This window comes from Nesoenas mayeri, assembly GCF_963082525.1.
Source record: "Nesoenas mayeri genome assembly, chromosome: 13".
NCBI classification, from domain to species: Eukaryota; Metazoa; Chordata; class Aves; order Columbiformes; family Columbidae; genus Nesoenas; species Nesoenas mayeri.
In genome coordinates, this window is record NC_137550.1 from 2951603 (window position 1) to 2968441 (window position 16839).

At 52.5% G+C, this 16839-nt stretch overlaps 2 protein-coding genes across 2 annotated transcripts; both read right to left on the minus strand.

The window, feature by feature from the left end:
- Positions 1-1188: 1188 nt before the first annotated feature.
- Positions 1189-13188, minus strand: DKC1 (dyskerin pseudouridine synthase 1). The gene is made up of 15 exons (XM_080352692.1): positions 13136-13188; positions 12842-12903; positions 12033-12119; positions 11372-11463; positions 10678-10862; positions 10115-10179; positions 9417-9543; positions 8918-9048; positions 7820-7963; positions 7297-7417; positions 5910-6028; positions 4716-4819; positions 4215-4281; positions 3034-3192; positions 1189-2536 (listed from the first exon to the last, which is right to left on the minus strand). Exons 1-15 carry the CDS (start codon positions 13149-13151, stop codon positions 2468-2470), a joined length of 1548 nt encoding a protein of 515 aa, XP_080208818.1. The 5' UTR covers positions 13152-13188; the 3' UTR covers positions 1189-2467.
- A 1358-nt stretch (positions 13189-14546) lies between these two features.
- Positions 14547-15821, minus strand: F8A1 (coagulation factor VIII associated 1; the record flags this gene model as incomplete). Its single annotated transcript, XM_080352715.1, has 1 exon — positions 14547-15821. One exon carries the CDS (start codon positions 15819-15821, stop codon positions 14751-14753), a length of 1071 nt encoding a protein of 356 aa, XP_080208841.1. The 3' UTR covers positions 14547-14750.
- Between the last annotated feature and the right edge of the window lie 1018 nt (positions 15822-16839).

The window sequence follows — 16839 nt, forward strand, 5'->3', positions numbered from 1 at the left end:
TGCTGTCCTCAGGGAAGCCAACAGCTCAGGAGGCTTCACACAGACCACACCAGAGCTCCTACATCCAAGGGTTTCCTCTCACTAATGGGTTAGTGTAGAAAAAGCCATGTGGGTTTGACAAAGGTGGCGCAGAGCATGCCACCCCCAGGCAAATCTCACCCTGCTTTCTGACATTGGAGTTTTCTGATTCACCCTGTGCAACTGTAGTTGTAAAAACTCACTGTATTTAAATTCTCACCGTGCAGCTTCGATTGTTACTGTCTGGCCATAGAAACTCAGCAGCAGCTGCAGAAGTCCCACAGACCAAACCCCAGATGGCCAGTTCAATGGGTCAGGCAGGTCCAGCCACAAGTATCTGTTGCATGCAGTAGAAACAGTGTCTCTACAAAGATCATCCAGGCGTGTTTTCCAGAGTCTAAGGTGTCTCGCAAACTGCATGCAAACATAAAAGCCACCCACACAAAGGGGTTCCTTCTGCAGGAGTGTACTGATGCACAAACACACCATGACCATGTCTGGAAAGCATTGCCATGGCTCCTGGGCAAACCATAGCCATCATTTAGGTGAAAGAATCTCATCTGTGTGTTCAGCAGTCAGCTGGGGGAAGGGGGGCTACAAAGTCTTGTGCAATTTTTTTTAAGGATGCCAAAAAAAAAAATCTGTTGATGTGCAATAGGGACCTTCATTCTGATCCGCTGCAGGGAAACAATGAGCAGCAATAAACACGTGCTGAAACATTGCTATGACTGGTGTTTTACTTCTTAGGCTGAGCACTTGCTCACAGCTGGAAGCCTGTCCCACCTCCCTGATACACTCAAGGTTATGCAGGCCAGGACCAAAAGCCCCTCTGGCCACCATCAGACCTCTCCAGCAGCTCACGGAGGAAAGAAAACAGCCAGCTTCCAGGCACACAACCCTGTGGGTTTTACCAGAGGGGAAGGTGGCCCCAAGCACCCACCAAGTCCTGACCAGCAACAAAGGCTCCTCTAGCAATGGTCCACGTCAACGTAACTTCTCTGCAGCAGCAGCTTCTTCAGGAGAGCAGCAAAGGCTGGGCAGAAGGGGCAGCCAATTTCCTGCTCAGCTGCAGCACACACGTTAATCTGCTTCCCCTCCCCATGAACAGACCACTGAACTCTTAGAGGAGCTGGATGAGCAAGAAAGTCACCCGTTCAAAAATAGGGCTTTTATTTTTATGTAAAAAAGAGTAAATAAAAATGGACTCTTTTTCTGCTCAGGTTCTGACAGCCACCAGCAGTTGGCCCCACTGCCTGCATGTATCTCTCGCCTTGGAAGGTAGAAAAGTCAGACGATTACGATGAGCAATGCATGAGGCTAAGACAAATGTTAGAGAATCTATGCAGGGATGAAGCTCAGAACAAAGCAGCTTGGAGCCTTCCCCAATGAAAAGAGCTGAAGTCCTGGCTCAGCACTACCCCTGTGACAGAGGAGAGATCTCCTGCCCACAGTGGGCCACCCCAGATAAGGAAATTAGGTCGTTTCTCCCCACACCCAGTGACCCTTGCGGAGCTGCCTCTGGCCCAGCTTTTCCTCCTGAGGACTCCAGTCTCTACAGCCCTTCAGAAAAGCAAACAGGGCAGCCACCTTCTGGTCAATTCGCTTTTGCCACCCAGCAGCAGCCCTGCTTCTAGCCTTCAGAGCACATGAGATACCAAACCAGGGAAGGCAAGTGAAAGTGCTGCAGTTCCATTCCAACTGGGTAGAAAAGAGCAAAGAGCCAGCAAGAGGTACCCACTGACAAGGTCACTGGGGCTGGGGATCAGCTGACAACTAACAAGCAGATCCCCACACTAAAAAGCAAGAAGCAGCAATTTAACGTTCTAATCCATTTATGGTAAGATTTAAAAAAGTACTGAAGAATATCTGGGTGGACTACTTGATCTTGTCTACCTGAGGGTCAAGCCAAACATATGGCCAGGTTAAAACAAACCAGCGCCCTTCAAATAACCAATTTGACTGTCCCCACTTGAATCCATTCAGATGGGCTGTGACAAAGCCAGTCCTCCAACCACCACCACATTCTGCAACTGTCAGATAACAGCTCCAGCCTTGGAAGAAAAGGAAGAAAGAGGCAGGACAGGAGCGGGGAGAAATGTTATTCCTCCCTCTCAAGGTGAAAACAGAAACACCAAGTAAGAGCCAGGAGCTACAGCTTCCCTGAAGATACACCACTTCTACTGGCATTATGGTGTTCTGCTTTTGAGAAGAATCCGATGCAGGGGCAGTCAGACACTCCGCTCCTTTGGCAACCCTTAAAACAGGATGAGGAGGGGTACCTGAGCAAGGTGTGTCCTGGGCAAACACACCTGCTCACTCATACACACAGCAGAAAAGGAACTTGGAACTCGCTCGCTCCTCTGCCATGCAGCCAGTCCTCTTTCTCTCAAGGCCTCAGACTCCTCCTTCCCTACTGATGAGGTCGCCTGCTTTGGACAGATCCAGTCGCTTACTCCGAGCTCTCTTCTACCTCCTTTTGTTTCTTCTTCTTCTTCTTCTTGGTGCTGGTCTCACTGGTCTGTGAAGAGGTTGGAGGGGTCAGGAAGGAATCAGAAAAAGGAACACCACACTGCTCATTTCAGGAGGAACAGCCTCAGAACAGACGTCGCGCAGGCTCCCCATGACCGCACTCCTCCCTCACCACCACACCGAATGAACGCCACCACCGTGCCAGGCACCGTCTCGCCACCAGGGCCTGTCACAGGGCACCAGAGCACAGAGGTGTTACCCACATGTACCCACCAACTGCCCTGGGGTACAGGTGGCTGCTCACACCATCCCTGCCCGACTGCACGCACAGCCACCCCAACAAGCCTCACCTGCCCCATCTCCCACCCCCTGAACCAGTTCAGTTTCCAAATGCACCTGTACAGACATCTTTCTCTGCCTGTGGGGAGCCAGGCATTTGGAGGATGTGCACAGTAGGATGCTGGTCTGTTTATCCTGGAGGTATTAGGGAGAAACAGCAATCTCTCCCACATGTGGACAGTACCACGGCAGAGCCCCGTTACATACCACTTCTATTTGCTCTCCTCCACTCTCTGCTGCCTCTTTGGCCTTCTTTTCTTTCTTCTTCTTTTTCTTTTCCTTTTTGCTCAGCTCCTCTGGTGGTGGAGTGGCAGGCGATGGCGGGGTCACAGCCTCCTCACTTTCACTCTCCGACTCTCGCTTCCTCTGATAAGGGAACACATTATCAGACACACCATCTTCCAAAGGAGCTCTAGTGATGTTTGTAAGCCCACTGCAACTATTTTGCCTAAATCATTCAGACTTCACGGCTAACAATACTTTGAACGGGAGAGTGAGCTACAGACTCAAGCATACACTGTATAGGACTTGCTTCTGCCAGAATTGCACCCTGTCTTTTTCAGTGTTTCCTGTACTCCCAATGCTCCAGAGTTCGAAACACTGCTGCACCTTGCCAAGGGCATGCACAAGCCCCAACTTAGATCCTTACACCACAGCACAAGCCCCAAGTTAGTGAACTTCAAATGCAACTCTTGCGTGGACATTTCTGCAACAGTCAGTAGTCTCCTTCAAAACTCATCCAGTCCATCCAACCTCTGCCATGAGCAGGGACATCTTCACCAGCTCAGGTTGCTCAGAGCCCCGTCCAGCCTGGCCTGGGATGTCTCCAGGGATGGTTCATCCACCACCTCTCTGGGCAACCTGGGCCAGGCTCTCACCACCTTCTCTCCTCCTTTAGTTTAAAACCACCACCCCTTGTCCTATCGCAACAGGCCCTGCTAAAAGTCTGTGCCCATCTTTCTTATCAGCTCCTTTTAAGTACTGAAAGGCCACAATAAGGTCTCCCTGGAGCTTCTCTTCTCCAGGCTGAACAACCCCAGCTCTCTTAGCCTGTGTTTCCTTGAATGCTGCAGCTGGTACACCACAGGTCAGAGCTCCTCATTCTCCCACTGTGCAACAGGACTCGCACGCAAAGTACATCATCATAGAGACAAACATCCAGTGGTCAGGCCCTGAACAGGTCACCGTCCAGCCATCTCATGGGCCATGCAAGCACAACACACACTAGGCACCAGGCTCCCAGAATACGAAACATCTTCCCTTGTAAAACAACCAACCAAAGCAGCACACAATCCAGCGGCTGGTAACAATTGCCTAGAGGAACCTGTGTGTATCCATTCTGCACCAGGGCCCAACTAACCTTACAGCCAGAAAGAACTAATACTCACTTTTGGAGCCCGATCTGTCTCTGAAACAGGTCGGGGAACGGCAGCTGCCTCTTTCTTGGAAGCGTCCCTGCAAGAGAAGATCCCCAGGCTGAGCAGGACAAGGACAAAGCCCTGTTGCCCTCGCAACGGCTCCGTAACCTGAGACAGGCGCTGGGTGGGGAGACTGATGTGGGGAAGACCTGCAGCCTGCACCAGGGCCGGCTGGGCTGGGCAACAGCAAGGCCCCCCCATTTAATTTAGCAGACTGACTCCCTCTAAAACCACAAGCACAGGCTAGAAAGGGATAACTGTCTGCTCAGGGCCTTTGCCTCCAGCGCTGCCCACCAGCAGCACATTCCCTGGGACTGCATGAAATGCCGTTGCACCCCATGGGTCTGGACAGCCAACAGCCTTGGGCCAGGCTTAAAATAATCCGAGCAGAAAGGGCAGCACCCAGCCCTACCCTTGCTGCATGGGGCTCCGCTCTGCCCACCATGTGGGAGCAACACACCCTGTACTCACCTGTAATCCACATAATCCTCCTTCCAGGAATCTGGTGTCTTCTCATTAGGCTTTCCGTGCTTGTCCAACAGACCCTTCTGGATCATCATCTTCTTTTGACTGGCCTGCAAACAACATGCAGCAAGTCAGACTGCAGCTCCAGGGGCCAGGGCTTCAGCCACTCAGCCTAACAGGAGGTAATCCAGGAACAAGCCAAGCCAACAATTACAGCATTATTGATTTAACATTTCTCCAAGGACCTTCTAACAAATTGCACAAAACATCCCCTGCACAGCAGCCTAAAAGTCTCAGACAGAAGGCATCTTCATCAGTAAATAAGGGCTAATTTGTGCGGAAAGTAACAGCAGCAGAGTAAGATGACTCTGCACATCATGAAACTCAGATCTTTGATTGGGTTTCTCCAGCTTAATTACCTGCCACATTTCAGGTGAACCACTGCAGCTGCAAACCCAGGGCTTTGCTAAAGACTCTGAGATGCCTGACCTGCATTACCTTACATTTGCTGCAAGACAGACATGCATGCATCCCCCCAGTTTCCTACAATTCACCTGAACAACAGGAATGGAATAAGCCACAGCAACTTGACACTGAGCTTCAAGTCTGAGCTGCATCACTCGCCACAGTGAAACACCAGTCTGGCTGCAGTTAATCTATTACTGCTGACCTGCTGATTTCCATAACTATCACACGCTTGAGACAGGAGAGGAACCCAACAATGGGTGTTCACACTGCTCCTGTCCTCCAAGGACAATTCAGTGTCTCACAAGACAGTTTGCACTTTGGCACTGTTGCAGTTGCACCAGAAGGAAAAGCAGCTCCTTGCCCAGCCCTTGCAGAGCCATCAGTATGGGGTGATAGATGAAGGTCATCTTTGCACAGAGTGCTAATGCCAACCACTTCACATCATTTGGCTCGTTATCAGAGGGAGGGCTGGTGCTGTACAGACCTGGAGCCCACTCTTGCCCACCAGTGGCAGCCCCAGCTGGGCCACAGGTAGAGCTGCTGGAAGGGAGAGCCTTCCAGGGAAAGCCTTGCTCCCACCAGCACTGGGAAGCACCACCATCGTGGCTTCAGAAAACCACAGCGGAATTACAGTGAGGCCCTGGAGAAGACAGGCACAGCTCTGTCCAAGAGGCCCAGAGTCCTACATCCCAACCACTGGGTTCCCACAGACAGCACCCCCACACCGCTCACCTTGGGACCGAGACCCCATTTACGGGGATACGTGTCTCTCTCCATGATCACTCTCTTGATCTTCGCCACAATGCCATGGTCACAGGTAGAAATGACTGCTGTGGTCATCAAGGCAATAGCTGCAGAAGTAGAGAGAGTTCATTAACTCTTTAACAGAAGAACTGTGACAGCCACACAGAAATCTGCTGCATTCAGCCTGTTCTTCTGTCAGCACAAAGAGGAGCAACACCCCCTGCAAGTGCCATTTCACCCCGAAACCTCACTGGAGATAAGTTCTGGACTAATGTCTCAGAGTGCTGCCCTGCTCAAAGGCAGCAAGTGCGTCAGTGATGGATTAACCACAGGCCTCCCCGGCTTACACCAGAAGACTAGTTCTGGATCAGTGAACACAGTAAGACCAACCATTTCTCAGAGCAGCACCATTGCCACAACTGGATGGAGAAGAACTCCACAAGCAGCAACTGAAGCACTTCCAGGCAGCTCAAGGAACCACGCTGCTACAAAAAGTAGCAGTGCTGCTGCTCCATCAGCTCCCAAAACCTTACACAGCCAAACTAGAGAAGGCTAATCCTACCAATAAATTATGTTTTTCTTGCCAGGTTCCCAAGACGACCAGACTGCAGGCTGTACTAACAACAGAGTGGAACAGCTTGACTGTGTTAGACCTTCAAGGCCACTCAGTCCCACAGGTCTGGACGGAGCTTGATGCCATGCATCACTTGAGCACCATGACAATCTGTACAATATGTCAGCACATGCCATCTTCACGGCTTCTTTGAAGACCCTGGTTAGAACAAAGCACCCTTTGGAGTCACTTGACAGAAGATGGTAGTTGCTGAAGTGCTTTTACACTGATCTGCTGAGAAAGCGCGATGTGCCAGGTAGCAGTATGTGATCAGACATCATCCCTCATCTCAGCGAGGACAGAGCCCCCCAAAGAGGGGCTCCAACCCTGCCGGCACCACTCCCCTCCTGCAGGCAGCCCCACACACACCACAGCAGCCCCCAGCAGGACACTGGGAGACTGCAGGGTGTCTGGAGGCTGCACAACACCCAGACCCTAGAACAGGAATCGGGGTGCTGCAGGAGGGCTGCACCACTGCACTCAGAGAATGGATAAACTGCGTCATCACCTCACACAGAGTGCACCTGAGCATCACGCAGCTGAAATCAGGCTGAGGAACTCTTCACACCTTGCCAAGGACTGATGTGGCCGCTATTTAACGTCCTGCCCAACACCAGCCACCTCGGGCCATACTACCCACTGTCCCCATCAGGAAGCACTATTTAAACTTTCCGTGTGTGGGGACTCTGTTGTGCATTTACTGGAACACAGTCTGTTATTTCTGCAGTTAGCTGGGCATAAGAAGAACTAGGAGTTTCATACCTAGGCAAATAGCTTCTCCTTTTGTGGTGATGACAACAATCTCCTGATTAAGCTCAATACCATCTTCATACCTCAGGACACCAGGCAGCAAGATCTTGGCTCCATAGCAAATGGCATTAACCTGAACGTGTAGGGAACAGGAGAGCTTATAAACTCTTAAGGAATAAAAACAAGGTAAGAAGTACCCGTAATAATTATTTTAGCTTCCCATTACTGTCTCAGCAATAACATCCCCATGTATCTATTTCTTATGGTCTACTAAAATACTTGGGGACTTTGGAAAAAATAAGTAAAGCACAACACCTATCACAGCAAACAAGACGTGAGGCAGATCTCAAAACCATCAGCATCCTCCTGAAATGAGGGAGAGCAGCTTCTCTGCCACTAGGTCCTACACAGCTTACAATCAGGACAGTGCTGGACACCATGTCCATCCTGATTCCCCATTTATTAAATTAACTGTCCAAGTTAGGAGGACACTTTGCAGTCTCTGGCTGTCAACTGGCACTATCCCAGAACTCACTGCACTGTCTTTCATGACTATTCGCTTGTGTGAAGTCAGCAGTTTCTCCAACGGCAGGATAACTCTTCGCAGGTAGCTGTCATCCTTGTTGTTGTCGTACTGCCACTGCGCATCCAGTACATCATGCATAGTCACCATGTTGTCCTGCAGAAACACAACTCCTTTAAACTCTCCTACCAGCCACTAATTCCAGACACACAAGAGAAATCAGCTAAAGTCCAATAAACAATAGTGCGCTGAAGTGACTGGAGAAAGTGGATGCCCAATTTGGAAGCATCAAAACAGCAACCTAAGAGAGGCAAGAACACTTTCCAACAACAGCTTGAGGTCAGCCTGACTTGTGCTGCCACAGACATCAACCTTCCTAATCTCACACAGCACCTGGACATAAGGTCTGTCCACAGGAAACTGTGAAAAATTACTGAAGTTAAAGCAAACACCTGGGACTTCTTGACAAAAATTAGTGAGAAGTCTATATTAACCAGCTCTTCAATCTGTGACATGGAATAAACTCCTGAAGCAGTTGTAAGCACCTAACACCTGGAATTCAGAAATGACTGCCAGTGATCACAGCTGTGGTAAGAGCACAGATGGGTGGGGAGGCACTTGCACTCTGATACTCCTGCTTTGCAAGGAAATTAACTAGTTCTGGAGTTTGGACAAGCAGCAGGACTCAGCTATGACCAAAATGAAAAGACAGAGTGTCCAGGTGTTCAAAGTTACACAAACCCACATCTCCCAGGCTCTTTTCAATGAAGCATGTTCCCTGCGTTGTGCCCTGACACCAAGCGGTCACAATGCTATGCAGCAGCTCACACGCCCAAACTCATGGCACGTGCATGCTTTGTAGACTGAGAAACACAAGTAGCGTGAAATAAACTTCCAGTCACCATGGTGCACTTCCCAGTCACTCACTGTCCCAAAGCTTAATTACCAGAACAGGGACAACACCCTGAACTGAACTCAACACTTTGGTTACAGACTGTTCATGGCAAGAGCTCCCACATTTTCAGACACTGGAAAACTAATGCAGCCCCAAGGAACTCTTGTAATTATGACAATTTCAGATTTGCTGGTTATAGTTAGAGCTACCACTACCTTCTCTCCCAGGATGCCTGAGCGCACTCTGCGGAGCTCCTGCATCTGGCCCCCCACACCAAGCAGCAAACCAAGGTGAACACAGAGTGTTCGGATGTATGTTCCTGCTTCACAGCTCACCCAGAAGATACCTGAAATGCAGGAAAGAAGAGTATTTAAATACATATCTAGAAATGAACCACATCTAGAAGTTGCCTCCGAGAGAAGCTGTATGTCCAGCCCTTCAGAGAGCCATCAGACTGGGGTGATAGATGAAGGTCATCTTTGCACCGAGTGCTAATGCCATCTAATTGACATCATTTGGCTCTTCAGTGAAGGATACAGCAGTACAAAAAATAGACCTGATTTGCTTCTCAGCACACCAACGTAACGCATGAAGCAGTTACTGCTTGATGATGGCGAGGATTTCTGTCGTAAGACATCAGCCAAGAATAGGAATCTGCCCTTTACACAGGAAATTTTGTCAGTTTAATATGAAGGCAGGAAAGCTCTGCTTTACCTAATCTCCTCTCAGGATCATACTCCACCAGCTTGCTCTCATAGATGGTTCTGACTCTCAGTTGTCGTTTGACAGCAGCAATGAGGGGTGGTCGCTGAAACAGTGCGCCTGTCAGAGTTTCTATTGCCTGAGGGCAGAAGCAGAAATAACAGCTCACACCTGTGGCCTAACGAAAGAGCACCTTGGAGACTTCAGAAACTACAACCACTTCCATGAGTGAGAAATCACAAGGTTCATCATAATTCGTGATGTCATATTTAATAAAGCCAATCTGAACCAGTGATGTGGTCAAACTGCTACACCAGCTGCCAGTGAGCACAGCTGGGCTTTTTCATCAGGTAGCAGTATGTGATCAGACATCATCCCTCATCTCAGCGAGGACAGAGCCCCCCAAAGAGGGGCTCCAACCCTGCCGGCACCACTCCCCTCCTGCAGGCAGCCCCACACACACCACAGCAGCCCCCAGCAGGACACTGGGAGACTGCAGGGTGTCTGGAGGCTGCACAACACCCAGACCCTAGAACAGGAATCGGGGTGCTGCAAGAGGGCAGTGCCACTGCACTCAGAGAATGGATAAACTGTGTCATCACCTCACATACAGAATGCACCTGAGCTCTGCTCCTACCCTCTCATCTCCCACTGATGCTGAACACTTTGCACGCAAAGTGCCAGCGTGGCTAAGACATGCCCAGACTTACCCTGGCAAGCTGAGCCTCACTTTCAATTGCATTGTGCAGCCGAACAATTCCCACATACTCTTTGCCTGAAAGAACGACAAGAGCAGTCAGGAGTGGCCACTTGCATTTAATGTTGACCTCAAGGTCCACACTGCTTCACAGCCACACACCCGCAGAGCCCGGAAATTTTCACAACCACCACAGCGACATTTATTATGGAGCTGCTGAACAAATAAATGTAGCTTATGATTTATTTTATTGGAAGGATAACCAAGTTTTATTTCACTGGACTGGTGGAGGCTGAGGCCGTAAGTTTAGTTAGTTAAATAAATTCAGTCTGTCGGAAGTGTTTCATGGACCTAAAACAGCACAAGCCCCACAGAAGCCATTAAAAAAAAACGCTTGTGAGGGCATGGATGTGCTGTCACTGGTTTAGAGTGAGAAAGATAAGCAATCTGTAAGCTCAAGGCACTGAAGACCAAGGGTAGTCCCTTCAAAGCCTGGAAATCTCCATTTTATCTCCTAAAGAACTCCACAGTGACTCCCAGTGACGGACTGTAAATGGTCCCAGGTAACAAACATACCTGCACTCTGCTGAGATTTGACCAGTCGTGTCGCCCTCTCAATGCACACAATGAGGCACCCGGTCACCTTTGGATCCAGAGTGCCACTGTGTCCCGTCTTCTCTACCCGGAGGATGCGTCGGATCCATGCGACCACCTCGTGGGAAGATGGATTGGAAGGCTTGTCGAGGTTAATAAAGCCAGACCTACAGAGCAAGAAAACAGAGAGGAGGAGCTAAGCACCAGGGCAAACCCACCAAGAGCAGGAAAACTTTGACATCTGTTATGGCTGCAAAGAAATATATTTCTATACAGCAAATGAAGCTGAGCCTCACAGCTGCTCTCAGAGAGCACATGTTGAGCTGCTCAGCGCACAGCAGGGGATACATTCCACAGTCAAAGAATTCTTTTCTTCCCAGACTGCTCATCACTCCTCTGCACTTAAACCAAATGCTATGAACAAACTCCATGCAGTCTCAAAGTCTAGCAGACCAAAGGACTCTCCACTAGACCCCAAAAAATCCTCAAGTATTTCCATGTCTGTCCACAGACCAGTCACAACCGCAGAACAAAAGAAACTTTAAAGGAAGTGATCCACAGGTCTTATTTAGACATTTACTGGTTAGCGGGAACGTACACAGAGAATCCAGAACAGAAACTTGAAAATATTAACTGTGAAAGAAAAATAAGCCGCTCCTGCCCTTATTGCACTCACCTAACATAGTCAGAAATCTCTCTCTTCAGGGGATTAGCACCAGAAGGAAGAGGTGTGTAGTGTGCTGTCATCACATTTAACTTGTCAAAGTTCTAGAAAAGCCAAGCAAAAGATGTAAGTGTTCTTGAGCTCACCCTGGTTTCAGTGTTACTTTGCCCCAATACATCTTCCAAGTTACAAAACATCCGATTTGTACATTTAAGTGAAAGAGCCTCTTCCAAATTAAAACCACCTGACAACAAAACCACCACCCTGTTTATTCAGGAAGAGAAAAACAGAAACCATGCACTGAATGAGATGGGAAAACAGGAGATTACCAACCTTTACAACGCAGAATAAACCCAGTGTGCCTCAGAAACTCAGCACAAACAACTCAGAATTCTATACAGACCACTGCCAGACCAAAATTAATAGGTCAAGAAAAATCTGGTGGGGTCTTTACAAGAGATGGAAAACTCAGAAAGCACACATGCAAGTGATATTGCCAGACAAACTTTATAACAAGATTTCTGCATGTAAAGGCCTTGCCCCTGCTCTGAGTGTCACACAAGTGGTTTCTCAGCAGCAGGGTTGCACACAGAAGGAGCTGCAGCCTCCACAGGCCTGCACTGAGAGAAGGAGGAGCAGGGCTGGGCCCCCGGGGTATCTGTAACCGCTCTACCTTCAGCAGCAAGGGCCACTGCGACGTGTTCAACTGGGCCACCCGGGACTCGGGCTTGATGAGAAACTTCTCCGTGTGCTGGATGTCCTGCGGGCAGAGGAGGTTACACGGGATGAGATGAGATGAGGGAACCCAGCAGCCCGCGCTCCCGCCTGCTGCCATGCGGCCCATGAAGCGGCAGCTCTGCTGCCCCACATGCAGCGTGGCCTCTGCCCAAGGAGCGGCTGCATCCCCGGCACTGCTGCCCCCAGCCCTGCCCCCACGCCCAACGGACCGTCCTACCATTTCTAATTATTAGACTGTATTTTAAGGAATTATAGAACTCATAATTCAGAAGATTACTAAGGCAGCAACCTTTAAAGATTAACCAGCCCTGTAACCATAGAACCATTGTATAAGAAGATATTGTAACCACAGAATCTTTGCACTTGGTAGCTCTACCTTATTCTTAAAATTGACACAGATTTACTATGTATTGTTTTAAAATAGGTAACTGAGAAGTAACTGAGAAACATCTGAATGTTGCTTAGCATCGTTTAAACATTCAGCTTGTATTACAATAGGCTTAAAATATGTTAATGGTTGTCAACAGTAGTAATGAATATGTAACTTTTCTGTCAATATAAACCATGTATGACCAACTGGTCGGCGGTAGACACGTGGAGGGACACCCTCTGTCAGGCCTCGGTACCGAATGAAGAAATCCTCCTTTTAAAAACCCCAAAACGTTGTTTTAAGAGATTATTAATTTACCGACTTTACGGTATGACGGGCGCCCCGAGCCCGGCCCCGGGCAGCCCCGCACTCACCGCTACGTCCTCATCGGGCAGCTCCCGCTTATCCTTCTTCCGCCGCTTCTTCACAAAGGAACCTGCGGGAGCGACACGCTAAGCATCCCCGCCGAGGCCCTACCGGCCGCACCGCGCCGGGCCGGGCCCGCCGCCGACCCTGCCCCACGTGGCGCCACGGCGGCCCCGAGCCCCGCGCGGGCGCCTCCCCGCCGGTCGGGCGCCCCCCCGCCGGTGCTCCCCAAGCCCCCCCCGCCCGCCCCCCCCGCGCCCGGCGGGCCGGGCCGCGTTCCCCGCGGTTCCCGCCGCTCGCACCGTCCCCGTCCGCCATGGCCGCGCCGCGTGCTGCTGCCGCCGCCGCGCAGGGACCGGAAGGACCGCCCCTTCCCGACAAGCCCCGCGCCGCGCCTGAGCGTTCCCCGCCCAGCGCCGTGCGGGCCTCGGCTGCCCCCTACCGGCGGCCGCGGTCACCGCCCGCCCCGCCCCTGGGGACACGCCCAAGACCGGCCCCGCCCACCGGGAGGCCACGCCCCCTCCCGCTCCCCAGACACCGGGCGGGCCCCGCCGGCGCGTTTCCCTTCGCCGAGAGCTGCCGGAGCCCCGGGCCGGGAGCTGCGGGGGGAACAGGCGGCTACAAGCGGCCGTTCCTCCCTCGCCGCCGGCAGCAGCGCGCTGGGGGCTCGGCCGTCGTTTACGATGAGAACGGTGAATCCAGTTGTGCTTTTTCACAACCCTTACAGCAAAGTTAGTAACACGGCAGACCTGCCATTCACGGCCCAAATTTGTTTTGCCAGAGTGGGCTTCTATCAATACTTGGATGTCACATACTCGCAGTCCTGCTGGTTCTGCCTGAAACCATCTGGCTTGTGCTCTATTTTCTTGTCAACTTTTTTTTTGTATCCTGAATACAAATCTGGTAACTCATTAATCTCCATTTAAGAATCTGTTCCTAGCAGGGACAATGGTCCCAGTACAGCTAAACATCTGCTAAACACTTCTGCTGGTGACAACCCTCGAGGTTGGCAAGGGCTGCTTCTAATGTCCTATGGCACTATTCTTCAAACCTCAGGCCATTTCAAACCTACCTGCTTACAAGTTTGAGCAATTGTCTTTTTGAGAATCCTTTTAATTTTTTCCACCTGTCCTAACAACTGATGATCTAGAATATGTAGTTGCTGCTGTATTGCTATACTCTTAAATATATTAATGCTGAAAAATGAGAACACCTATTGGATTCTATGGTTTCAGGTATTCTGTATCTGGGAATGATTTCCTGCAAAAGTACTTTGGCCACTTCTGCAGTATCAGCTTTGCTGGTGGGGAAAGCTTCTACCCATCATGAGGTTTGGTCCGCAATTCCTAGCAGGGACTTAAATCCAGTCACAGAAGGCACATGAACAAAATCAATTTGCAGTCTTTGGAATGGGCAGTACACTCATGGTTGTTCTCCAATCTCCTGTTTGACTTTTGCTTCAGAAAACTTCCACCATGTGAGATAGGAACTCACAATATCCTTTTTACTGCTCTATGTTTTCCTGAAACTGCCCCTGTTTTCTCAACCTGGTTAACAACCGCTATCATCCCTCCATGTGTTTTACCATGACACCACCTAGCCTGATCGTACACACCGGCACATACCCAATAATGTTCAGCTAGTTAGGCTGGACACATGATGGGCCAACAACAAAAGGAATTTTTCAAGCTTGACAACTTTGAATGTATCGTGAGTAGTTTACTAAGACACAAGATAAATGAGTAGCTGAACACATTCGCTCATCAATTATTGCTTGCCTGTCACAGAATATGTAGTAAAAATAAATAAGGAGCTGACAAGTGCGCTGGTACACAGAGTGCTTCAGGTAACAAGTCCCAGCCCGGTCCTGCCGCCCCGCAGGAGCCCGGCGAGGCCCGCCGGTGCAGGCGGCGGCGCTCAGAGCCCCTGCCCGGCAGGGTTGACCATCTCCTGCAGCACCAGATGCAGCAGGTGGTTCTGCTCGGCGCTGAGCAGCGGCCAGAGCTCGGCCTGCAGCGCCTTCAGCGCCTCCGCGTCCTTCTCCTGGCACGCCAGCACGGCGGACTGCAGCAGCAAGAACAGCTCGGCCGGCAGGTAGCTCGCCGCTGGCGGCAGCCCGCCGCCCGCACCGGGGCCGCCTCCGGGCCCCGGCCCCGCGCCGCCCTCCGCCGCCTCCCAGCAGTACTGCTCCAGCGTCCGGGCGTGCTCGGGCAGCAGCTTGGCGGGCGGCGGCTGCAGCAGGAGCAGCAGGAGCACCCGCGACACCTCGCACCGCGCCAGCACGTCCAAGAAGGCGCCGCCGGCCGCGGCCCCGGTGCCTCCAGCGCCGCCCAGCCCGGCCCCGGCCAGCGCCTGCGCCCGCGTCAGCGCCGCCAGCGCCCCCGCGTAGTCGCGGCCCAGCAGCAGGCAGGAGGCGCGCTCGGCCAGGCAGCGCAGCGCCTCCAGCGGCAGCCGCGCCGCCGCCAGCAGCTCGGCTGCCCGCTGCAGGGGCGCGGCGGCGCGGGCGGGCTGGCCCGTGTCGCGCAGCGCCGCCGCCAGCTCCAGGCACAGCCCGGCCGCCGCCGCCGGCTGCCCCCGCTCCAGGTGCAGGCGGGCGGCGAAGGCGCCGCAGCTCTGCGCCGCGGCCACGTGCTCGCCGAAGCCTCCGCGCAGCCCCAGGCGCTGCCGCAGGTCCCGCTCCTGCCGCAGGAACAGCCGCGCCGCCTCGGCCAGCGCGGCCGCCTCGGCGGGTCCGTTGAAGAGGCTCTGCGCGCAGCGCGCCACGGCCAGCTGGCACCAGGCCGCGTAGGGCAGGCTCTCTTGAGCGCGCAGCTCCCGCGCCAGCGCCGCGAACTGCTCCGCCGCCTCCGCCACGTTCGGCTTCCGCAGGAACCGCCGCCGCAGCTTGGCCGACACCAGCCGGTACCGCGACAAGAAGTCCCCGTCGAGGCCCGGCCCGGAGCCGCCCGCCCCGCCGGGGCCGGAGCTGCCGCCCGCCGCCGCCAGCATCGCTCTGCGCTGCGCTCCGCCCTGCGCGCTGCCGGCCAATCGGCGCCTGCGCCGCGGTCACGTGGACGAGGCGATTGCAAACAGATCCGTGGTCTCGGCGGTGCCCCGCCCCTTGGAGGGCGTGGCTCTGCGGGGCGGGCCCCGCCCCAGACACGGGGCGGCTCTTGGCAGCGCAGCGCCCCCCCGCGGCTGGGAGGCTCTGGCCCCGGCGCAGGGCAGCAGGCGCTGTCGGGTGAAGCCAACAGCAGCCGGGTACAAAGGAAGAGAGTTCGCCCGCATAGAATCATAGAATCGCAGAATCACTTTGGTTGGAAGAGACCCTGAAGATCATGGAGTCCAACTGTAACCTAACTCTGCCACTAACCATGTTCCTCAGAACCTCGTCTAAACGCCTTTTAAACCCCTCCAGGGATGGTGACTCCACCGCTGCCCTAGGCAGCCTGTTCCAATGTCTGACAACCCTTTCCGGGAATAATTTTTTCCTAATATCCAATGCGAACCTCCCCTGGTACAACTTGAAGCCATTTCCTCTTGTCCTATCACTTGCTACTTGGGAGAAGAGACCAACCCCCTCCATGCTACAACCTCCTTTCAGGTAGTTGCAGACAGGGATAAGGTCTCCCCTCAGCATCCTGTTCTCCAGGCTGAACAGCCCCAGTTCCCTCAACCACTCCTTATCATACTTGTGCTCCAGGCCCCTCACCAGCTTTGTTGTCTTCTCTGCACTCTCTCTCGTTCCTCAACATCCTTCCGATGAGGGGCTGTGGCAGTACACTCTTCCCCCACCTCCCCCTCTGCTGAGAACTGATGTGGCAGCTGCATGTGTGCACACCCCCTCTCTTCCCCAACACCTCCCCCCTCTCCTGCAATGGGGCAAGTTAATGGCTCTTATTGTGAGACACAGGTCAGAATCATTAGGAGAGAGGAGGGGATGCACCAGCCACAGTAGCGGGGTGCACAGGTGCACATAGCCACAGTAGGGGGTGCAGAGAAGCCACGAAGCTTCTAGACTGCCCAC